The 26,140-nt window shown below is 36.7% G+C and overlaps 1 protein-coding gene across 7 annotated transcripts in view; it reads right to left on the reverse strand.

The window, feature by feature from the left end:
- CPT1A (carnitine palmitoyltransferase 1A) overlaps nucleotides 1-26,140 on the reverse strand; it is a 52,768-nt gene that overhangs the window by 18,874 nt on the left and 7,754 nt on the right. For 4 of the 7 annotated variants that reach the window (XM_065839491.2, XM_065839490.2, XM_065839493.2 and 1 more), the window contains exons 2-14: nucleotides 23,780-23,966; nucleotides 15,656-15,810; nucleotides 14,425-14,564; nucleotides 13,867-14,038; nucleotides 10,554-10,655; nucleotides 9,726-9,863; nucleotides 8,836-8,913; nucleotides 8,090-8,197; nucleotides 6,987-7,074; nucleotides 4,637-4,832; nucleotides 3,431-3,619; nucleotides 2,252-2,357; nucleotides 460-576 (exon numbers count right to left, since the gene is read on the reverse strand). In XM_065839491.2, the coding sequence (XP_065695563.1) occupies nucleotides 460-576; nucleotides 2,252-2,357; nucleotides 3,431-3,619; nucleotides 4,637-4,832; nucleotides 6,987-7,074; nucleotides 8,090-8,197; nucleotides 8,836-8,913; nucleotides 9,726-9,863; nucleotides 10,554-10,655; nucleotides 13,867-14,038; nucleotides 14,425-14,564; nucleotides 15,656-15,796 (1,575 nt within the window). In that variant the 5' untranslated portion in view covers nucleotides 15,797-15,810; nucleotides 23,780-23,966. Of the gene's footprint in view, nucleotides 1-459; nucleotides 577-2,251; nucleotides 2,358-3,430; nucleotides 3,620-4,636; nucleotides 4,833-6,986; nucleotides 7,075-8,089; nucleotides 8,198-8,835; nucleotides 8,914-9,725; nucleotides 9,864-10,553; nucleotides 10,656-13,866; nucleotides 14,039-14,424; nucleotides 14,612-15,655; nucleotides 15,811-23,779; nucleotides 23,967-25,337; nucleotides 25,469-26,140 lie in introns of those variants that run through there. The other 3 variants (XM_065839492.2, XM_065839494.2, XM_071809078.1) reach the window with 3 other exon arrangements.

A 26,140-nucleotide genomic window follows, 5' to 3' on the forward strand; every position in this document is an offset into this window, starting at 1 on the left:
AAATAGGCGATGGCATTTCGTTTTGAACTCGGGGAAAAAAAAATCCAACCTTATTAAATACGTATACAGAATTTTGAACACGAAACAGACTGCTGATCTTAAGGAACTATTACACAAGAGCATTTGTTGTGACAATAGGAATGAAACCTCAGGAACTTCAATTTCATATTAATATAGCTACTATTTAAAATAAGTGGCCACTTATTTTTGACATGTGGCCAACCAAGAGAGTGTCTAGTAAAAGGCTGGCATTTTCTGGCCAGAATTTTTTAAGTGATGTTAAACCCTCCTGGTATCTTTTTAAGTAAACTGAGTTATGTCCACACGTGAAATACACATCTTACAGGACTCAAGGGAATTTAAAGTTGATTTATAGGGTTATCAGTAATTGCTTAAATGATCTGACTGCTCAGGAAAAGAGAAGAGTCTTCCTCAAAGCACAAGCTATTCTGTACTTACTTCCTCTGGAATTTCCCACTGTAGTTTGGTAGGAATAGGAATATTTTGATTGGTATCTCCTTTGCAATGCCCATCTTCTGAATAGCCCAGTTCAAGATACTCAGTTGCCATTACATTCTGCAAAGAATGATACTTCTTCAGAATTGCAACACATTACATATTGCTGTGGAATCAGGATAGTCCGTAGTGAAATACACCATACAATCTATTTCCAAATACAGAAAACAGCAGCAAGTGAAGCCCTTTGTTTTACCTCTTACTTTAAGGCATTTTCACTTGTGTTCTGAGTGGGAGGAATACCAGGTATGCACAAAACACCTATTCAATTACTCAGGTGCACTTTGTTAGATGCTACTGAATTATTCAAAATTATTAAACTAAAAACACACCTCAAACTTACTAGCAGTACAAAACTCAGACTTAGATTTCACAACCTTTGTTCAATTTAACTCTAGAGAATGTCTACAACTTTTTTATCTGTCAAAACTTGTTCACCAAGGAACAGTTTATTTGAAAGTGCAAGAATTTAATAATTTTTAAGATTTGTATCCCACTCAAAACTGCAGTTCATTTTATACGCACACTAGAGTTCCTGGGTGGGGAAGTAGAATGTTTCTAAGATGAACAATACAACTTGAACAACAGATAAAAAAAGACTCTGTCTTACAAGATTTTAAACAACATCCTTTACGTATAAAGCCAACCAACAATACACAAACTAAAAAACACAGATTTATCAATAGATTTGAAGAAAACACCTGACAAAAATCTATTGCATGTTCTACATATATATTTCTAGTATTTTCTTTTAAGTTAATTTTCTCACTTAGTGGTCAGAACATGCCAACTATGAAATATAGTCTAAACCATTCTATTACAAAACCAGAAAATCTATAAAGAGCTAACAACAGATAACTTTTTAGGAAATGAAATCCTACTTAGTTTATTTTAGTCACCCTAATTCGTAGGAGAAAATGAACCAAATAATAGTAAGTACAGAAATGTGAACTAAATCCTACAACATCATTCATTGAAAGAAAACAAAGTAACTTCCATTAAGGTAGTCTAAATTGCACTGCCAAGTCAATTTCAAATCAATTTGGCTTCCTTCTTCCCTGGTTAGAGAATGCAATAAGAATTTTTTGTTCTTACACACGTGGGGCAGCAGTTAGACCTTAGACCCATTTGCACAAATACATAGTGAAATCAGAATTAGTTTATGTTTATGAAATAGTTTTGTGTGATTGAGTCATGTAATTGTTTCTGGATCTAAGCTTAAAAAAAAAAATCAAATAGGATTTCAACTAATGAACTCATGATGAACAAACCTGGCAAAAAGTGTATTTATTCCATTCATTTCAAATAAATAGAAGAGATAATTAAATCAACATATCAATCTGCAGCTCATCAAATGATGGCTTAGAGGAAAAGTTAAACTCTCTACCATTTCTTTACATTTTGACAGTAAGTGCGAGATTTTTATAGCAAAAGAAAGCTTAAGTGCTTAAGGAGCCTGTATATATATAAAATAAACAAGTTAGGTGGGGAGCTGTATCACTTTTCTATGAAGATATCTATGCTCATTAAAATGCAATAAAGACCTTTTAATTTAAAGGACAGCAATCTTTTATTCTAAGCAAGGGAGGGGTTTTTTAATTCTACACTGTAAACTCAGGCCTATAATCTCAGCAACATGAAGGCAAAGGATTGAAAGTAACTGCTGATCTTCAGGACTGTTGCACAGACCATATCACATGATCTCTTGCATTAACTTTTTGTACTAAACACCTACCTCCCACAGGTGTCCAACAATAGGAGCATCTGCCCAAGAGTGCTCTGCATTCAGACCCATCCTGCCATTTTTGAATACTATAAGAGTGAATGTTTTATCAAACCATCTATAAAAGAAATTAAGAATTCCTTATGATTTTATATATTTGAAAAGTATTTTCATACTGTAACTTCATCTGTCAAACATTCACACTCAAATGCACTAGTTCTTGTGGTTTTGTTTGTTTGTTTTTAACAACAGTTCATTTAAATAAACAGACAAAAATTTGAACTTCATGAAGTTCAACCATGTGAACCTACTGACCTTTAACAAGGTCAAGTGCAAGGTCCTGCACTTGGGTCAGGGTAATCCCCAGTATCAGTAGACTGGGGGATGCATGGATTGAGCAGCCCTGCAGAGAAGGACTTGGGGATACTGGTGGATGAAAAAATTGGACATGAGCCAGCAATGTGTGCTTGCTGCCCAGAAATTCAAACATATCCTGAACTGCGTAAGAGGCAGCACAGCCAGTGGGCTGAAGAGAGGCAATTCACATCCTCTGTTCTGCTCTTATGAGACCCCACCTGGAGTACAGCATCCACTCTCTGGTTCCCAGTACAACAAAGATGTGCCTGCTAGAGCAGGTTCAGGGTAGGGCCCTGGGAATGGTCAGAGGGCAGGAAAACCTCTCCCATGAAGAGAAGCTGAGAATTGGGGTTTTTCAGTCTGGAGAAGGGAAGGCTCTGGGATACCTTCTTGTGGCCTTTCAATATATAAATAAAACATACAAGAAAGACCAAGAAAGACTTTTTACCAAGGCCCAGAATGACAGGACAAAGGGCAATGATTATAAACTGAAGGACAGGAGATTTTCATACCGTAGATTTTTTTTTTTTTTTTAATGATGAGAGTGGTGAGACATTGAGACAGGTTGCCCAAAGAAGCTGTGGATGCCCCATCATTGGAAGTATTCAAAGTCAGGTTGGACAGGGTTTTGAGCAGTCTGATGTACTGAAAGATATCCCTGCTCACAGCAAGGGAGGTGGACTCAATGATCTCTGAAGGCCCCTTCCAGCCCAAAACATTCTGTGATTCTATGGAATTTATCAGCATATAAGACACTAATTCATAGGTATTAGCCACATGAATTTGGGAAATTCTAAAACAGAGAAGGTGTTTTACTCAAAGTCAATACTGTACCTGTCATAACATCTGCCGTGTATTAAGGATTTCGCATATGCATCCAGCGACGTCACTGGATCTTCTTTTCTGTACCCTTGCTCAATGTCATCCAATGTCACAAAAAATGCTGCTTTTTCAACAGCATCTAAGGACTGTTTGTTCTTTCCATGGCTAAAATAGGCCTGTCGAGCTCTAGCCCATGGTACTCTGCGAAAAGAATTTGGTTTATAGCCAAATTACATGAATTTGTCAATGTTTTACACCATGAGGCATTCCTCCAAACTTATCAAATTTGAAGCAACTGCATGCATTGCATTTAAGCTATATCAGCAGTGACAAGTTCTGAAAATATATGTACAATGTAATCCTAGGAATCAATTCAACATTTCATCACATGTGTGAAGCTTTATCCTCAGAAATCCAGCATTTATGCAGCATAGATCATCTGCGATTATATCTAAACAAAAAAAAATATCTATTATATGGGAAAAAAAATAGTAATAAAAATGTAAGCAATCAACAGATATTAATGTCCATTGTTGTAACAATCAAATCTCAGAGGTTGGACAATTTTCAATTAAAGGTTCCACGGCAAATACCTGAAACAATGTAATTTCTCTATGGTTGCACAATGTTTATTTTAAGTTTACGTGTTTTTTCCCCATGAAAACCTTCTTATGCCCAGTAAGAAAGTATATTAAAATAGACAGTTATTTCTCTCCCTTGTCCAGAAACAACTAGACAAGTTGAACTAAGTTTGTCACAATTTAACTGAATTCAATGACGTTGTATCTAGAACCAATTGAGTACACACTGCTTTATTTTTAGGTGCAAGTAATGAATACAGAGTAACAGATACTGAATTTGCATTCTCAATATTAATTTTTAACCCTAGAGTCAATATGAAATTCTAGTAGCTCAATATGTGTAATACTGTAAAGCTTCCAATTACCACTCTTATTATAGCCGTAACTAAACCGAACCTCTACATGTAAACATAGGTAATCTGTATAAGGGGTTGCTGCTGAAAAATTACTTTTAACTCCATGTAGTTACAAATGACTGAAGAGTTGCTACATGTTAGCAATATACAAAATCAGTGATCAAGGTATTAATAAACTGACTTTAGACTATTCTAAAATTTCAAAGCCAATATTCAATTAGTATCTTATGCAACTATTTCTGAATATTAAAATTAATTTAAAAAAACAATAACCACCATACCTATCTCCTGCAGTAAGAGCTGCTAGTTTCTTTTCACCAGTCTGAGGCTCTGAATCATCATCAAGAATTCTTTGCATCTGCTGTTCAATTTCTCGGGGTTTCAGCAGTCTACCATCATGGTACAGCCATACCTTGAAGTAACGGCCCTTATGATACACAACTATGTGTTTGCTGTCTTTCACATGCTGAAGAGTATCTAGAATTGCAACCACTTATGTGAAAATACTAATACAAAATACTAATGCACTAAGTAACAGCAAATGCCTACTGCATGCACCACCAGTTAGCCTCAGTTTATCTGTTTTAACAAAGTAATAAATAGTGTGGAATAAACTGCACCCCTATGTTATTTCAGCAAAAAGATTCCTTCATGAAACAAATACTTAGATCTGATAAACATTAGCATGTACAGCACCATCATTTTCCATACTGGAGGCCAATATTAAGCTACTAAATCTGTATTTCTGTATCTGTAAAGTGAGCACTAGTAGCATAGTCTCATTAAACAGTCAGCAAAAGAACACGCTAGATGAGTCTGAGGAAAGGTACTTTTCAATCATCCGCGTTCAAGTGCAACTTGTGGTACAATCTGTGGGGAGTCTTAAGAGAGCCCAATTTAGCACCCAAAGCTTTTGTTCAGAACCTGGCAGATGCAGAGTAATACTCCATCTGTGGCCAAAACCTGTAACATTACAGCAGTCAGTGAAGCAGAAGCCTAGGCCACAAATTTTTCTGCACTTTATTATCTTTATGGCTTAATACGGATAAGCCTGAACTTAGTCATGAGGACACTGTATCAAACAACAGATGAAGGTTTCTACAACAGCCATGAAAAGCCCTCAGTGGATGAAAACTGCTCACTGAATTTCTTCACTACCTCAAAGAACTGTTATATTTCTATGAAGCTGAAAAAAGCATTACTGAGATGAAGAAACATGATGTTAAAAATGAGGACTGAGTCTAAAAAGTCATGATTCTGAGACATCTGAGAAACATTGTACCAGGAAAGAGTTCTATACTTTGGGTGCTCTCAGCTGTCCATAAAGTTTTGGTAAGTATGCTCCATCTGCTGAAAAGAAGCAGTTTTATGCTAATCGTGCCTTTGCCATCGACCTTGCATTTCTGCCAAAGATAAGATACCTGTGATAAATGTGCTAGGATTGGCAGAAGTATCACTCCAACTGTCAAGTACCTTAATACAATGGGCTGTGAACTGAACAGAAACCCCACAGAGGGGAAAAAGCAGCAGCAAAGCAATCAGCTAGTGAGGTAACGTTTTTCTACAATCCCAGTCTGCATCAGGATACCCCAAGGCTCTTGTACATGATGTGTCCGTACAAAAAAGGCAACCTCTTCAGTGTAAAAGCAAAAGTCATTTCATTAGTCATAAACAACTGACTTCGCAACAGTTGTGGAGCCCTGGCAATTACCTTTCAGATGCCTTATGTGCCTAAATACAGATTTATGCACCTGGAGTTTGCTGGGGAAAAAAAAAAAAAAAAGAGGAAAAAAACCCAACTCAAACCACACAAACTGAAACAAACAAAAAAAACCCCACAAAAAAAACCCAAACAAACCAAAAAGAGAATGGAAATATTATAAAGGCTCTTCTCTGATTTAAAAAAAATGGTTAATTCCATACTGTTTTATTAACAAATATAAAGATTAAATAACTGCTCAAGTAACAGGATACAATGTTCATTAAGATTTTACCACTAATTAACCTGAAGACATGGCGCAGAATTTTTCTGTTTGGGCTTGTTTGTTTTCAATTATGCTGCTTCTTCAGGAACTGTAATATATACATAAAATACTTTAAACATACTTTTAATCAGAGGGCAAGAAATCAGACCTCCATCAGGGAAGAGTGGGCACATCCCTGTATCTTTTTACAGACTATGTTTTTTTTATTCTGTAGTTGAGTGGGACTAACATGCCCAAAGACAGCCTGAAACATAAGAATGAGTTACAGATCTCAAATTCAAAAAAATATAAGCTACCTTCAAGTAACAGACCATAAATACATTCCCAATGGAGGTGACTAACCAATAATCTCTTGCACCCCGAATTCTTAGTGATTGTCCCCTGGACTAATCATGAATATAAGTATAACTCTGCCAAATGCTGTACTTCATTCTGATGCTGCCACAAAGATGCAGTGTTGGATGAACATGTGAACTCAGTTCTAAGAGGTTCTTCAGCATACAACCAGATCACAAAAAACTAGTTATAGTTTAAGCTTTTGTAGAAACCAAAAGAACCTTATCTGGAAAAACAGGATTTCAGCAGAAAATATCCCAAAAACTGAATTCCGTTAAGATGTTTATTGTCCTTGGCTGCCCCTGCTTACCTGATTCCTCTCCTGGGATACGGGAAGTATTAAACATCCGTTCCCACTGAGCTGAGCAGAGTGGAACAGTAGATCCCATCAGAAGAATCTGTTCCGCAAATGTACATTAAAATGTAATTTTGCATATACAATTAGCAAATTAAAAAGTAAAGTAAAAACAGGATCTGGTTAAAGGCTGTAGAACAGTAAGATTTGTAATATATTAACTCTTTCCACCACCCTACCCCCCTGCCCTGTTCACTGTCTTTCCTTGAACTACATGTAGAAGATTCTACTGACATTCCAGTAGCTGTATTTTTTTTTCCCTCCTACCAAAAGCTCACCCTTCAGGAGGGATGACTGAAGCTAGCTAGCATCACAAATACAAACAACTCTCAATGGCCATTCTGGATGCAAAACTTAGACACGCAGCATGCATAACCCTTTAATTTCTTCTTTTAGAGCTACTTCTGGCTGTGTAAGAACAGAAGTTCACATTTCTCAGATTTGTATTTACATACAACTAATCACATCACTGTCATGGCCTTCAACAAAACTACTTAGTTGTTTCCACAATATTTGTTTGCTACATCACACAGCCACAGGACAGAAATTCAGAATGAGATTAACCTTGCCTTTCCTTTGCTATCTAGAAATTAGGATTTTATCATCATTTAGACTTAGGCTGCCACTGGCCCACTCTTGGCCTCAAGGTCCTTTGTCCTGACCACCCATTGTGCTCATGCTTCATGATACCACAGACTTTTCAGACTTCAGTGGCCCAAAAATACCATTACAAGCTTAGTCCATATAACATCTGTTATATGGAATACTTAGCATATGCAAATACAAGCCTCTACTTGTCTTTTGGGCAAATGTGTGTATTAATTACAAATACTGTCATTAGTTGGCAGAATCATGTATTTTTTGATAGCTGCTAGTTTCTGCCCATGTGCAATTCAAGTGACAGCAAAGATGTTTGGGACCACAAGTTTAGTTACATCTTACATGTAGCTCTGACAATAAGACATTCCTCTCCTCTTCCATTCTAAAAACTGATCAACTTCTTACAGACTGTGCTGAAAAAAAAAAAGATCAAAAGCCATGTACACTGATATACATACTGGCTTGATTTCTTGTCTGTCCAGTTTTTTCCGATAAAGCAGTATGGCATGGATAACATTACCAGCTCTAGCTGCCTGCAGGGTTGTGGGAGATAAATAAAGGAAGTCCTGTAAAGTACATAAGAATCATTAGTTATGATTACCAGACTACATGTTAAAAAAAATACTGATTGCATGCCTCATCCACATTCTTAAAGTTTATTCTGTTCAATACCACAAAGGCTTCAAAACACATGAAGTGCATTAGTGCTACAAGCTGATGACTTGAAACTTAAATTTCTTCAACAGTCACAATCTCATTAAATAGCATCAAACTAAAACACATGATAGCTGTTAATCTCCCAGGAGAAAAGACAAATGTTGCTTAAAACTTGAATCCAAGACTACCGTATTTCCTCTTTTTGCTTTCAGTTTTACATCCCCTACAGACATCTCTGGATATGAGCACACCCTTTGGTGAATTGTGCTACCCAAGAAGCTTTTGAAAGATTGACTGTTGCAGAAAGTACAAAACTGTGTAAGTCATTACTGCATGAGTTTGCCTAAGTGACAGATGTGCTAAGTTTATTATTAAGACAGCATTGTACTTAAGACATTGGCTGCATATTATACGGGAAGAAAGAAAAACAAAGGTCACATACTCAGTGGCAACGGATTTGTAACAGAAAGATAGCACAAAATAAGTTACCTGGCAGAAATTTTACAGTGCGTCTTTGGCATATAAGGTGTTTAAAGTATTTACCTACCATTGCAAAATAGTTGCTATTAACCATAATTGGCCCACGTCCTCTAAGGTAGACATATTCCTCCCACCAATCACTAACCTGTAGTAGGAAGGAAAACAAAAGCAGTAAAATCTCATAATTTCCACAGTTTGTGTCTCTGTGTTAATGACTCCACAACACAACATTCCATACAGAAGCAGAAAAAAAACTGCTAGCTTTCCCCCCACTTCGTAAAGACAAATAAAAAACCTAATGTGCTAAACTTCAGGGAAAAGAGCAAAAAATGGGGCAAAAAAATTAAATTAAATGCAGCTGTAAATCTCTGATAAGCTGCTGAAGAAGTCATCACCTTCAGATAGTATTTAAAATCTATCAGATCTCCTGACTGTTTTGCAGCCTTTGCCAAGACACTATAGCACAGCTTTGGCTACTGGGTACAGCTAGATGTTAGATAATACATCAGGAAGGAATTATATCACAGTTCTCACTATGATATTGGATTTGGGTTTCTCTTTTGGTAAATAAATAAATAAGTAGATTGGCCATCATGAAAAGCCAACAACCTTAATGTTTATTTTTCTTCTGCATGCACCAGCTGCTCTATATTAAAGAGTTGTCCTAAATCACTCTTCTCAAAAGCAATCTTCACAGCAAAAGCTAAATTGCCTGCTCGAGAATAACAAGCACAAAATGAGGATTCATTCTTTCAAATTCCATTCACCACAATGTTTGTGTATCAAATCGCACAGATTACTTCTGTGCAAATCAGGTGGTCTCCAATGCACTTTACAAAAATATTACGCAGTTTCAATTGCTGCCTTATACATTTAAGAAAGAAAGTTAAGTCGAAAAAGGCAACAGGGAACAAATTAAGTCACTAGAATGACTGAGCCTCCTATTTATCTACTCACATAGTTTGTGGCCCACCAGGATTTTAGCTTCAAATACCACTGAAGCCTTGGTCCCAAATTAAATGCAAAATCCTTGGCAAGACCCTCCATTCTTCTGAACTCTTCATCATCCATAAGTGGTCGAACAGATTCTAGATACTAGAATACAGGAAAATAATCAGCATCAGTATAGCAACTAATACATAGCTTCTCGCCATTCCTACACAAAACATGTGACCAGTAGACAAAGATTATCCAGACTCAATCCATAAGGTTGTTAAAATAAGATAAGGTTGCTAAAATAACAGTATAAACTCTTCTAAATACCTGCCTGCAAACTAAAAAAATGAGATCCTTTTCCAGACATTTGTCAGCAAATCACAAGTGGAAGAGTTTACTTTGCTGAAGGTACATTTTTCCACCCAAAAAGGGAAGACATACTGCTACTTCAGTAGAGATATTTTATTAATCTCTAAAAATCAAATCTTCATCTCCTGTGACATTCTATCCTACTTACACACTTTGCTATAAGGTTTTGCGTCATAAAACACACACATAAATGTTTAAGCTGTGGATGATCAAGTCAGTATGATTCAAAATCCCTGGAGATTACACTTTGTTGCATAATTCATCCAATATGAACTATGCCAGCTTCAAATTGTCACCAGTTTCAGTAGTTTGTCAAAGCCTTATTTTAATTTCTATGCACAAGTTTTAATCCATTATACCACATTAACACTACCATGCAATCCATGCAATATTTTCATAAGACATGGCAAGAAACCCCACAATGACATCTGAATATGAATTCAGTGTTACCGAAGAGAATTAATTAATCAATGTACACACCCTATTGACTGTGTCTTTAACAGCTGGAACAGGCAATCGTGGTAAAGATGTCTGGAAACTGTATAACATGGGTTTACGTCCTGAGAAGAGTTTCACAAGTGCCTAAAAAAAACCCCACAAAAAACAAAAACACCACCTTAAATTATCAGGTTCAACAAAAGACAAAAAAAAACCCAGAGTAATAAAGCATAATATAACTTGTAGTTCTTTTCACTGTTAAATTATACTGTACTAAAATTAGGAAACCATCATATTTATCACTGTTTCACAAATGAAAAAGGCCATGACACAAACTAACTTCCTAAAGGTTAAACAACGGAGTAGTGGAAGAGAAAGAGAGTGATTATCATTTCTGACTTCCTACACAATCTTCTGGTTGTTAGACAATATTGTTTATGAACGGCACACATTGACCTCAACAGAGTTACTTAGCATTTCTTCATACATTTCCCTCTGTAAAGATTAAAAAAGCAAGTCTACCAGCTGATCTTTTACTACATAGTAGATACTACAAGAATATCTATTTTGTGCTACAAAACAGGAATCATTATCAAGCCCATCACTCTGCTAAAGATCCTAAATAACTACAGCCACCTTTAAAAATAATAATTATGCTTTGTAAAAGCATGGTTCAATATTTTCCGAAGTTATGGCTCAATATCAATAATAGTATTGATGCTACAGGGAGTTTCTTCAAGCATGAGTCTATCTCATATAGTCTACTGCATGATTTGAACATACCAAATTGTGTAAGCATGCCAGTGTTATACTCAGAGCTTGTATTAAAAAAAAAAAACACCTAATAACAAACAACAACAACAACAACAAAATCAACCCAGCAACAAAAATAACCCCAATGAAACAAGAAAGCCAGAGATTACAGTTCCCATCCCAGCTGAAGACAGAAGCAGCATTTCTATGAGTACCTCTCACCTGTGATACACACTAGACTGAAAGTCTAGACCATGCAACTTCTAGGCTACACGAGAGAATTTTGACATTATCACCCTATTTCGGCATGAAAGTAAAGTCAAGTACTACACCAACAATCCAATGGTTAAAATGCTGAGTTGTCCCCTTGCTCTCAGTTTCCTTGGTCAGCACAGCTAGAGGAGGTTGTTTGAGGCAGCAGAAAACTTAAGAATTGCAGAGGATTACCAGCAAAGACTCCCCTGCAAATGGATCTGTATCAGAGTTGTCAGATGTACATAGGTGCACCACAGTGATCAGCCCAATGAAATCCAGTATTTCACAGCAAGATAAATTTGAAGCTAGGTGAGAAATTAAAGCTTATATTTTCTCAAGAAAATCTAATTCCATACTTGGAGACAATTTTATTCCAGAACTCTTGGGCCAGGAAAGGCTGAAATTATCTTCAGACAGAGTATCTGCTCAACTGACAAAACCAGCAAACATAAAGACACAGTATTTATCTCTTAAGAAAACTTGCAGTATAGAATTTTCAGCAGTTTGAGATCATTAAAGTGATCTGACAGACATGCATACCTAAATACAACTCTGATTTCACATGCAGACATAGTAAATAATCTCATTCTTGCATGCATTGCATCTGTTCACAGATTATTATTATTTTTTAACTTCTTTTTTTATTTTTTTAATTGCCACTAATACTTTGATTTTTCCCTAATCCTAGCACAGGAAATTTTACTTCAGGAGATGAAGTATGTTCATTAAAAGTGCCACCAGACTTCCAAACAGCCTGAAAGTCCTTTGAACTGTGACTGAAATCAGAGCTCAGGTCTGCATGACTATTTGAACAGAAGACAGTACATTCATGATAGCATTTTTCATGCAGTTAATCAGCATGAAAAACAGCTAATAATAATAATAAATAACCATAATCAAACAAAAAAACCCACACAACAGGAAAACCCCTCCAGAAAATTACGCAATATTTAAGGATAATAAAAATCTAGGAAGCTAAGGTACTGTTTTACTACAGAAACCAGTCTCCTCTTCTGTTGGAACTTGTTAAAGAAAAAAGTATTAAAATAGAGCTTCATGTTAAGTATAAATGAGATACTGTTGGGCACACCCCTTTATAGTGTTCTGTCTTTTAAAACATATAATACGCAACAAAATATAATACACAAAATACATATGCAACATATGTAATAGACAAAAATGTATAAATAGAATATGCAACAAACCATGGTAAGTAGTATTACAGATCATACTGTTTAAGGTTGATAAGGCAATATTAACAGCTTTAAAATATCTATCTGGAAGGACATGCTGAAAACCCAGACAGCTATAGCTTCAAGCAACTGACAGAAAGCCTTATGATTCAGATGCTGTACTGTACAAATTTGAGTCATGAGGCTCCTGATACCACTTCCAGGAGAATCTATTAATTAGAAATTTCATTGTAACAGTTGAACATTAAATTCCACTCTGGATACCTGCTATTGAGCATACTTCCTAATAAATCATCACATGTTGTTAGTCTAACAGACATCAGCTAATTTTTGAGGCTGCAGAGACTAATTTTGTTGTAGCAGGGCACTTAAGTTATTTCTACAACCTTACTAGCAGAAGTGAGTTGAAACAACCAAATCCAAGTAACAGAAACGCACCGCTTCTCTTGAAGCAGCTATATGTACATGTCCTCACATTTCCAACGCATTTCAGAGTCATGCCACTAAATCAAATAAATGAAAGGACATTCAATATTATTTTCTTCAAGCATAAGATCAATTTTAGAATGGATGAATAGAAATCCTAAGATTTCAACAATGAATTAGGGTAGCACTTCCTGGGGAGGACAAGATTCATTGGTACTGCAGCCCAAGCTCTTTAAGCAGTAGCTGTATGCAGACAAAAAGTACGTATTTGTGTCACACTATCCCAAGGCACTGGCAATTTTAGATGTTATTCTTGAAGTATTTACTCTTTGTTCTACAAGGCCATCCTGAATAGTTTAATTATAGTGTCAGAAGGATGACAGTAATTAGTAGAAGTACAGGGTGTTTCAAAAAAGATGGAACCAATTTTGAATCACTATATCTCTGCAGCCATGAACTGCCCATGAACAAAACTCTTAACACTCAAAAGGGTGGGTAACCCTTTATGGTAAACCACTGTAAATTTTTGGTTTTGTAACATGCTGCCATCGTGAAATATACCGCTTTGAAACTGGGTCCATCTTTTTGAAACACCCTGTATCTACCTAACAACATCCTGTCCCATGACACAGAAAACACAAACAAGGAAAAACCTACAAAAATTTCTCTTTTAGGGCTTTGAATACAGATCAGATAGAAGATGAAACAGGAAGACAATATGTCCTTACCATCCAAACCCTCGTGCCTGCAGAAAGTTTGCCATGTTCAGCGAAAATCCAACCATGATAGGAAAGCAGCATTTTTAGAGAGTAGCGCATTGTGACAATAAGGGCAACCCAAAGCCCTGTGCCAAAAAGTATTCCACTCACGATGTTCTGTGTTTGGTTTGACATACAGCCACTATTCAAAACAAAAGCCAGCATGTGCCAGTTAATATCAGTTTAAGTTCTAAAGAGAATCTAAATTGCCAACCAAATCTAGTGGTACTACAGGCAGGAATCACACAAGCTCCAATGCCCATTTAACCCTTTTTCATGAACTCCTTTCCAAACACGCTCTCATGCAGCAAGATCAAAAGCCCCAGAAGTTAGTAAATGTGCTTTCCAAATATCCAGAAAACAACATATTAATACTGCTATAACAACCAACCTATTTCATACCCTCATACATTTGCTTACTGGGTTCACTCTGTCACCAACATACTACTCAAAACCTGATACACTTTAACATAGCTACAAATAAAATTCAGTTCCTTTAGAGGAACTGTAACTTTGCAATCTACTTACGTTGTATCAAGTGTTCGGTTGATTTTTGCTATTATTCCTAGAGAAGGATCGATTTTGGCATACATTGTTGACATCACACCCACAACTACAATAAGCCAGCTAGATGGGCTAGCAGGATAAACGCCAGTGATAATTCCATTCTGGAAAGAAAAGCCTTCACATAATTTTTTCATACCAAAGTGGCTGACTTCATATTACCATGGAAAGAAACAAAAATCAACACAGTTAAGTAATTTAGTTTTAAACAAGAAGTTAAGATTATCCAACATTTGCTTACATAAGTTTAATTCAGGAGTAGGGAATGGATTTAGTCAAGTTCAACCACTACAGAAAATTGTCACAATGATACAAAGAATCAAAGGAACTTTTAAGTTCTTTTGTAGACAACATTGATCCTGCTGCAAATCTTACTAAAAATACTGAAATTAGCAAACAACTTTGGAACAAACAACAATTCAACAACTCCCACTTCCACCGAGTTAGGCCTCTCTTAAATGAATACATGACAAAAATATTCTACTGAACAAGACACTGAGAACCAGAATGAAGGGGGCTTTTATATAATTTAAACAGTCCTTCTCATACCTTTATAAGATTTATTATGACTACAGTTAAAAATATATTTTTGAAAGAGATTTTGAAGATAGCCTGTAGCGCATCTACTTTGCTACTAATAAAACAGATTCTTAGCATTTATGATTCCATGAACAAAACAATAAATTCACAACAATCTCTATTAAATACCTCTTAGCATAACTCATACAAGATTAGGTTTAGGTAACTTTTTCAAAACAGCAAACATTCTCCTTAATTTGAAAATTTAATTGTGGCAAAGAATTCATAAACACACGTGTAGTCTTGTACCTCTAAGTGTTGTGATGCTAAAAAATCACAATTACTTATATCTGACTTATGCTAAAAGATTACATAAATACATGATATATTATGACATGAATGAAGTAAATTAAAGCTATTGTTTATTTCTACATCTGTTTCATCTTTCTTCCGTAGCATAAATCAAAAATATGTATCCTTTTAGTCTTTACAGTATCACCCAGCCTACCTTCCTCAGTATCCCTTGTCTTAAGCAAAACCCACACAAGTCTTTCACAATAAAGAACTTTATTTGCCAGGAAGGCAAAAAAAAAAAAAAAGTTCTGCCTAAACAAAAGTTCAATAAATCTATAAAACATTGAATAATCCTCATATTTAGTGGACATATGTAAAATACCTTGAATCTGATGAACTTTTTCTTCCATGAATGGACACCAGATAGGTAAATTTGTTTGAGTGCCTCATGGCTCATTCGCAGGTCAATCCCATCTGGAGTTACTGTAAATTGAAAAGCTACTGCTTGATGAGCTTCTGCCATTTTCAGAAAGAGTTCTGTCAAAAAGCAAAGTTAAAAAAATTATTTCCCTTTTCTTTAAAGGAACTAGGAGTTGGTCTGTTTCTAGCAAGATACTTTCTACACAGTAGTTTTGGGAAATATTTCCAAGTATACCAAATTTACATACAGTACTTGTCTCTTTCTTATAGGCTATGCTTATATTTGGAGAGTCCAGTATGTTAATCAATGTATCTGTTCTAACAGCCACAGCTGAAAGTGGAAGCAGAACACTCTCATGTAATGTGGGCCTTTTACCAGGACAACAGTAAGCTGAAAATGGTACATATGTGCAATATATAAAAATTCAGAGTAGAGCAGAAAATTAAGGCCATAGTATTTAGAGAAAGCATCTTGCAGGTACATAGCCTCTCATTCTGTAATAATAAAGGAGATTCAGAAAACGTGTTTTGTTTTGATTTTGAAACAAAAGGTATTTAAAGTCTGCACCTCAGTTAGCAAAACAAAGCTGCTTCTGGCCATATCTTCCTGTGAATTTATTTTCACTTTTTAATATCAAGCTGATTAGTAATTAACAGCAATAGCGCACTATAGCCCCAACTATTTGGAGTTGAGGAAACCAAATCACAGCTGTCAGAAAAATGATCTTCACATAAACAAACCTGAAATTAAGATGAAATTTAATTGAACTGCAGCTCAGTTAAACTACCCAAATGAATATCAGCAACAGTGGCAATATAGACAAAAGAACATAATAAGGAGCAGGCATAACAAGCTCAAATTAAAACCACTGGAAGTTAAAACAGAAATGTAAGGGTGATTCTGTTTACATATTTATGTCTCAACTCTGAGGATACAGCCAATTCGAATTGAACTGTATGCTCTTATTTATCAGTTTATCTCCATAGCTACTTTATTCCCACAACCAGCATTTCTATGTAAGTACCCTTCCTTGGAAGTTACCCCTACTCATCATTAATTCAGAGTGATGTCATTTTAGCATTTACGATCAGAATTTCTGCAGACAGGCTCTATGTATAACATTGAAATTGTCCAAACTACACATTCCTGACTTGTGTTTCTGAAGTCTTTTGTCCACATTAATTTCTTGGCATACCAAAACTGCTGTGCATAATCTTAAAAACAACACCCTCCTAGAAGGCAGGTAGGTAGAGGAATACATAATCCCACACGTAGGTCAGGATTCAAGTGCAAGTTTTAACTTCACATTTTTACTGGTACAAAACCTGTTATCAAGTGTTTTAAGGTTGCACTGACATTTCTATTTAAGCAAAAATCAAAAGAAAATACAACTACTTCATGCCTTTTGAATCCTAAAGGCTGAAACAGATGTTTCTTTTGCAAACCTGAAGCCTAAATTTTGTAATCAAACTTAAATTCTGGTAGATGTTCACTCCCAGTTGAAGAGCATATGAGGGCTAGCCAGTACAGTTCAGCTGGGCACGTCAAAAGTAGTTTATTATGACTGTAGTGCTGCTCCTCTTGTCTGTAAATATTCTACTATGCCAAAGTCCTCTGGCACATAAAGAAGGGGTACAAAGGTGTGTGAGTAGACAACTAGGGAATATAAACATTGGGAATGCTGCAATAATAGTAGGTTTATGAAACAAATACATAATACAGAAAGAGAAGGAGCATTATTTAGAGATGAACAATATTAAATGCTGTTGCGTAGCATCTAGTAAGGTTGCTGACAAATAGGCAGCTATGGTTTGCAATATTTAAAGTGCCTATCCCCAGACCAGCCTCAACCTCTGCAATACAACTACTGGTACAGTCGTTGATGGTAATTCATAGATCTCCCAAATCCATCAGCCACTGCTCAAGTTATAGAGGCTGAGTTCTGGGTGAATCGGGCTTCTGGGTTTCCAGCAGGGTAGCTAAAGCTCACAGTGTCATACAGATAGTATGAAATCTGATCTATGCAGTGTCTGATTCAGACAACAAAGAAACGAAATCAGTTTTGAACACCAGATTCAAAACCTTTATGACAAGCCCTGTATGCCCTAGTAACAACCGCAATTTGTCATACTTAACAGCTCCATCACTAACAACTGGTATTTGTGGTACTTAATGACTCCATCACTAACAACTGCTTATTCATAGGGCCCTTGCTGTAGACAAGTATCAGGAAGTCAAAGTCAACTGCCCATCCATCTATTTAAATTGTGCATCATCAGTTCAACATTGAGACCAAAACTGCAAGAGAGCAGTAAAACAGAGATAGGCAGCTGTAATACATATTATACCCTGGGGTGAATAAGGTTTGCAAAAGAGAGAAGAACTCAAAGAAAAGACTTCATCATATGTTTAGCATCTTGTTAAGACTAGAATGGGAAAAAAAAACCAAACAAACAACAAAAAACACACAACAAACACCATCAACAAAAAAAAAACACCAACCAAACACAGACACACACAGCAAAACCAACCATATTCCCATACAGAGAACGAGGCACCTGAACTTATCTCAAGAAGGGCCAACAGGTTCTTCAGTTCACTCATGGAATTTTATATTCAGGAATGCCAGTGTTTTAAGCACCAGATCAACTATTTTCTATTACGCTTCAACTCCCCTGTGACTTCTCAGCCTGGGAATTTGTAACTACCCTCCTCTCTTTCTGAAGAGAAAATTTCAGGAACCCTTCCCTTCTTAGGCACATGCATGTCTACTGTCCAAGACAGAAACAAATTATAAATAGCATTCATAATAAACAGTCAACATTATATTTTAATGAATTAAAACTTAGCATGATCATAAAATTAAATAAGCCTCAATAAGGAAAATATTCCTTATGCCCAAATGAAGAAATATTAATCCAGCAAGAACTAATCCTGAATCAAGCAAACAAGCCCTGAAAACAAAGACAAGTCTAGTTCTAGAACTGTATTACTTGATCCTAACATGTGAAACAATCAAATGGCTTGTTTCTTTTCATGTCATTTTCCTCTACTTCAGAAAACTGTAAGCCTTTAACACTGTTCTGAATTATGATGCCTGAAGTCCAAAGACTTCCTGAAGTCTCTTTCTTTGAATGGTTATTTTCCTCCTTAAAGGCCAACTCAGTCATAAGCTGCTCTACACTTCCCCTCCTTTGCATTCCTCTGCTATCATGTGCTTGCTAGCAAAGTAGGTAAAAGAGCACAGGCCAGAAGAGCATGCGTTAGACTTACAACCTTCAACTTACCAGTTTTACTAAGGCAGCACCCACATCAGTCAGCTAACTAACACTGAAACAGTAACTTCTTCTAACTTAAGGCATTTTGGTCAGCAAAATATTTCTGTACAGTGTATACTAATTAACCTAACTGCCAACAAAGAGCCATAAACAAGAGGTTTTGACTTTCTTAGCCATTTACCCAAGTTTTACTTAAATGCGGCGGGGGGAGGCACAATAATTTCTAAAAGTAATCTGAAATGGCTATTTCATTATTTTCAGTATTCTTTCATAATGTTAGTGTATCTTAAAACACCTACTTGCCCCTTAAAACTTGGTTTATTTTTTTCTTTTTTTTTCTTTTTTCTTTTAATTAAAGGAGAAAGCTGCTTATTCCTTGCTCTTTTCTGGTTATACTTCAATTCAGCCATGCTGTAACAGCCGCAGATATTTCTCCTCTTCCCTTTTCATACATCTGCTTGAGCCAATAAAAACTTACCACATTGTTTTTCCATTGTTAGAAACAAGGACAGGTAAGTTGGACATCACTTTTAAGTCAAGACAACACATAGCACACTAGAAGGCCCTAATCCCTGATGGTCTGAAAAACTACCCTGCTACGTCTACTATACATAAAGCCTCCTCAGGCTCCTGGTTTTGCAATTTCAGGATATTTACAATGCAAAGACCAAGGTTCAAACTGCAGACTGCTCACAGACCTTATTATTTCAGGTTGCAGACACTGAGTGAACTCTGTGTTAGGGCTTATAGGTTCCTACAGCCACAGAAGAAGATGAGGATCTCAGGTCTGGAAAATGTGAAGCTAAAAAGAGATCACATGTACAGGATGTTTGCATTTAGTCAGTCATGTAAGAAGTCATTTGTGGTTGGTAATGTCTCTCTGAAGCACATAACACAACACCTAAAAGATAGCAAAAGAATTACCATGTGCATCTTTAAAAGCACCAAGCCATGATACAAACATTAAATGTATTGTAATGTGTTGCACAAAACATCATGAAGCAGTTACTTTTAGAAATGCTATTGAGATGAACCTTTATGTTGTTGTAGATTTCGTGAGCTGTATATGGATAAAATATTTCTAAAAAAAGTAAAGTCACCACCTCTACTTCACAAAAAGCAACTCATCCGCTTCTAAGGGGATATCCACGTATGACAGATTTTCTTGTCCACAACACCATGCCACATCTTATCTCAGAACTCATCTTAGCCACTTGCTTCATGCAGATACAAGGTATCAAAAATAAGGCAATGAGAAGCATCTCATCACATAGTTAGTGTCTTCTGACTCCTGCTAAGTTCCTACTAGCAAGTTTAAAAATAAAAAAACAAAAAACAAACAAACAAAAAACACAAACAACCCCCCCACAAAAACAAAACAAAACAAATGAACCCTCCCCATCCCCCCCCCCAAAAAAAAAACAATACAACGCCTTGAAGAATTCATTGTTCCTTTCTTAAAATAAACTCACAAATTCAAAATTTTCCTTTCTTAGAATAAAATCACAACCTCAAAATTTAGCTTAGTGTTCACGTTTCAAATAGGAATAGAGACTGGTGAGAGAAAAGAGTGATACTAAATAATTTGCAATAACACTGTTTAAGGAAGTTTCCAGGACGGGAAGGGGAGAGAGATATCAGTTGAAAGTGCATTAAACTCAATTTTAATTAGGAAACATACTTAGAACTATCTAAGATTTCAATTTAAAGCTAAACACTGAACTCAGAGGGTCGTGGGAAACCAAGCAAGTGCCCCAATGTCTTTCTTTGTCTCCCAACCAGTTTATTTCAAAGAGAAAAATGAAAGGGGGGAGAATTCCATTTCCATCAACATGCAGAGCAATAAGAGTTACTGTTTAAATGTTACAAGCAGTCATACAGAACAGGAAAAAAATTATGGAGCTCTCATAAGTTCTTAAACATTGAAAATATTGAACAAGTTTTACCTAGTATTTTATTGACCACACATCAGATGTCCCTTCAACAGATGAGCTTGCTACAGCTATTGGAGGGAAACAGACAACCAAAAGACATGTTTTGACACTTTAGATCACTGAATTATAAGAGTCTGTGGACAGATTTAATGAAATCAGAGCCAGTGTTAAAACACTAGAACACCTATGCTGTGTTTGTGCTAAGACAATGATCAAGTATTTCCTCTCACCTGTTTAAGCTGTTAGAGAGAAATCTGCATTTTTCGCTCTCCCAGAAAGCCTAAAATATGAATGTATTTTGTTCTACACAAATCAATTAATAACTGCTTATGCACAAATCTGTTGACTTCATACCAGATAGTAAACTAAAAGCGAGAAAATTCCAAACACTGAGATGTCCATCCAAGTCACTTCATGCATTATTCCAAGTTTCTCTTCAGATTTCTGTTATTGATGCTCCTGTCAGTCCAAGCATTCAGTACCACCTACACAAAGTAATTCAGATTACTCTACGGCAGCTGAACAGTTTTGGGCTCCCCAGTAAAAGACAGAAATGAAACTACTGGAGAGAGTCCAGTGAAGAGCCACTAAGAGCACTCAGGGCTTGAAGCATCAATCCTCTTTTTCATACAGTTTTAACTGTATTCCTAGCTGAGACATTTTATGAAAGGATTTTAAGGAGATTTTAATAACAGATCTGCTTCAAAAAATAAACTTACTTTAGAACACTAAGGCCTGAACAAGAAACCCTGTGCTTCAGCTGCTTTCAATGAACAGAACACCTGGAAAGTCAAATTGGTAGCAGCAGTCAAACATTCAAAAGGAGAAAGTTTTCAGCTGGATTTTGCAGCAGAATTTTTACAGAGATTTTAAAATGATCATCTGAATTTTTCAACATGATTCCAGTAACTTTGCCCTCACTAAAAAGCACCATCATGCCACTGTACAAGGTTTTTGAATATATGTTGGTATTTTAAACACCACTACAATGTCCAATGAGAGCCTGCAAATCTTAAGACAGCAGGTAGACTTCTGGAGCTGATCTTAAGTGCCATGTGTACTGTAGTGATACAGTGGGAAAAAGTACAAACTCCTAATAAAAAACAAGCCCTTGGAATTTAATGCTACATTTAATGTTCCCTATCTAGAGGAAAGACTGACTATTACTATCAGATTAAGTAAGCCAAATTATCAATAGCAGAAGTGACTTGACTTCAATAAAGTGTTTTCATGAGGTCTTCTATAAATGTAGTAGCTTCAGACACTAAAGTACATGCTGTACAGCAGCATCCAGCACTCAGTAACTCAAGGGCTCACCTGCTCTTATGTAACTGCCTCCCCATCACTATCTGATATAAAAACCAAAATGCTAGAGGGTCAATTAAGTAAGGCGGCCAACCAGAGAATGCAAAAAATGCTTTTATTCATGTGCTCTTTTAATGCACAGCTGGACAAAATTAAAACTAAAGCTACAGAAAAAGCATTCAGTTTAACAGATATCCAAAGATCAAAGTTGTCTAGAGTTTTATGCCTTTCAAAGGAAATTCAAGTTTTGATCTGTAAAATCTTCAGTAAGCAGTATGATATATACAGCTCAAACATTTAGACATCTGACTAAAAAGACTGTCCAGTTTCTCTTGTATCTGTTTCTTGGATATTCTGCTAGATAATGCCACCTTTTGCAGTGCATACTACACTTCTGCAAAAACCTAACAAGATATCGAAATTTCGGAGCAAATTTGTATTTCATCTGATATTCTGCAAGGTGCTGACTTCTGAAGTTATTATAGAGATCAACCAGACACCGTTATTCACTTGAGAATTTATATTTCTAAACAGCTTCCTTGCATACTAACCTTCAATAATATCTAATAATATTTAATATCTAATCATGCTTCAGCATATATAAAGAGACATAGATACGTCTTACCAAGAACTCACCTACCTTACAATAATTAATCATATTCTACAGATACAAAATCATTAAGAGAAATCTGAGAGGAGTGAAGCCAAATCATTTCTGTGCAATAAATACTCGTGCAGATTAAATTTACTCAACAGGGCTTCTCAGTTGAGCCTAATGACCCTGCATAGAAACAAAACAGAAACCAAAGAACAACCCTCCTTTAAAACTTGAATGAACATAGCGTTCAACTAATTATCATTTGATCTGATGAAAACAAGGGTAAACTGACAGGTTCTTTCGTGCCATTTTACTTGTGACTGACACATGGTAAAACCCGTTTAAGCCTCCTAAAAGCTGAATCTGTTGTTTACTTGGAAGTTCTCCCCCATAGGGGTCCCAAAAGTAAAATTCCTATGCCATGACTGAAGTGTCACTTGCAAAAAGACAGTTGCCTCTCCTTCAACAGCCATCATTTGACATGTCAGCAGGTAAGGGTCAAATTCTCATATTCGGTTATTGCTCATCATTGGCTCCAACATCTCCCACCCTCATACCTACAGCTCACAGCTGTGGTCATCTGGAACTGCAAATGTCTTAAAGGATTTCTCACATCTGAAAAATTAACAAATGCTGTGGTTCAAATCAACGTGGAGAATTGAATACATGTATTTGCCCAGGTACAGCAACATTAGGACCTGCTACAAACCTCACTCACAGCAGACAGTTTGAAATGAAACAGCTAAGGAGTTTGCAGTAGCTTGCTGTCCCACTGACAAACCTATTAGCTTGTGTCCTGTCCTCATCAGTTTTCCAAGATCACCTGTGGGTGAATATTACCTACCCTCTGCACGTATCTCCTTCGGAATCTTGGGCCAATTTCTTTACTCACTCCCAGCTGGTAAAATGGAGCAACAGTCATAGGGAAGAGATAGTAACAAACAGGCCAACAAACTATATGTAAGCATACCTGAACAGCTGTCTTCCTTAAAAGTGGCCTTGAGATCTGTTTGTCACACAGAAATCTTCTGTCCGGCAAGCTCAGCTCAGCTGGGATCTTGAACAGGTTAGGACACACCAAGAGATAGATACATTCCAATGCTGCTAGCTCCTAATAGACATTACAGTGCAGCGACGGCAAACAGCCAGTTGTAGCTCTGTAACCAAGAGTCAAGAAAAACAGTTTGAGCTTTGATTCTCGTACAGCTTTCAGCCGCTCAGAGGGATTGGACCAGACTGGAACCACTTTAGAAAAACTGATGGCAATGGGAGAATCATCATAAACACCATTTCTGAAACACTGTTTTCCATTACACTGGATGAATGTATCATCTGGATCAATCTGTCTTCATTTAAGAGGTCTGAGATGGTTAGGAACTGTGGAGGGAAAGTTCACCTGCTACCCACTCAGTCACTTCTGAGGGCTCAAACTAGTCATCACTACCAAGGTGATCTCAGTGGCTAGACTCCAACCCCAGTTTCAGCTTTCAGCTTAAGATGTGTGAGTGTTTGCCTTCACACTTTAAACTCCCATTACAGTCAACAACAACACAAACAAACAAACCACAAACACACACAGACATGCTTCACAACTGTAATTAAAACAGAAACCTCTACAACTGTCATATTATTGTTTTTTTCCCCATATAGCCTAGGACATACTATATTGTTCCTAGAGGTTTTAGATTACTCTAGTCTCTATAGCAATACACATTATATTGTACACATCCCAACAAGCTGCTTTCTCTGACCTTCTACAACTTCAGAATAATCTTTCTGAGTAAGAGATAAGCATACAAAATTAAAACACTGCACTGTTATCATACCATGTAGAAATCTCCCCAGCCCCAAAAAATTAGGCTCTAGGATCTGGGTATTTCTTTTTAGTACTGCTGTAAAAGGCATACCTAGGCATTTAGATTATACAAGTTTTATGCCTTCTCCCTCCTTTTCCAGTAATGAGCTTCTGCGCTTATACAGTAAAGAAGAATTATCTTCTTTATAATAACAACTATTTCTGGAATGGCAGGATTTTACAAGACATGCAAGATGGACTTTCGAAATACAGGAAGATGGACAATAATGTTTGGTGATCAAAAACAAACTGAATGGATTGCTCTCACAATACTTCAATGGTCATTTACTGTATATGAGTGAAAGACTGAAGAACCAGTTTCAAACATTTTATGAATATTTAAATTGACCATTCAAATTAAAAGTTAATCCAGGCTTGGAAAATAGAGAGATGCTTTCTCAGTAATTTAGATTTTGTCTCTTCTGAACATGGGGAGTTCAGGACTATGATACAGCATCCTGCAGGACAAAAACGATGGGTTTGGAATAGTAAAAAAAAAACAACAAACAAACCCGTGTATTTTTTTTTTTTTTTAAATACAAGCATTCACTTAAGTTGCCTTTTATCGAAGATTTTCCAAAACCAGTCCTGCAGTCATGCTCGGAATTCAACATTCCGATGAACCCTGCATGCAGCGAACAGAAACATTCTCCCCACCAAGCACACATCTAACCGCCAATGGCTCCAGGACTTGCATTTGCTTTGCTTCATCTCCGCTCCCCCCGATTCCCACTCCAGAACTTGGGCAGATGGCCGGCCACCTCCAGCGCCGCGGGAAGACCTCTGCGGGTCGTGCCGCCGCCTCCAGGCGCTCCTCCCCTCTCTGGGCCTGCTCACGTGATCACCCCCGAAAAGTGGGTGAAAGGTCGCGCCGCCGCAGCGCAGGCCAACAACAGCCAGGCCTGCAACAGGGACAGCGCCACCCCAAACTGCCGGAACCTCCGAGTGTTCCGGGTTTTTCTACGCGGGCGACGAAGACACAGCCACGCCAAACAAGTTTCCAAAGAGAAGGACCGCAAGCAATGAAAGAAGCAAAGTATATCTCAAAGCCAGGAGAAAAAAGTGTACTTAGCTTGTGCAACTTAGCAGTTTCTGTTCTGCTTCTCGGTGCTGAAAAGCCTCAGTTGTTTTGATGTTACAGTTTTCTTCAAGCAAGAATAACGTTTTCTTCCTAAAAGAGGCTCTTAAATCGAAACTGTAACACCCCTAAATTTTAAAAAGTCCTCAGATAAACTTATCTTTCGAACTAAGTCACAACTATGACAGAGCCTCAAACCTGTGTAATCATGTAAATACCTACAATACCACCTATGCAATTATAAACTGGTAATTATTAGTTTATATCAGTATATCGGTATGTTCACAACAGGAAAACAACATGCCATTTACCACTAGAGACTACATTACTTTTATCATATAACATCCACTCACAATAGTCAGAAAACACGTAAATGAGCTTGTAGATCTGGAAATTTA

Source organism: Patagioenas fasciata, chromosome 5, assembly GCF_037038585.1.
Source record: "Patagioenas fasciata isolate bPatFas1 chromosome 5, bPatFas1.hap1, whole genome shotgun sequence".
NCBI classification, from domain to species: Eukaryota; Metazoa; Chordata; class Aves; order Columbiformes; family Columbidae; genus Patagioenas; species Patagioenas fasciata.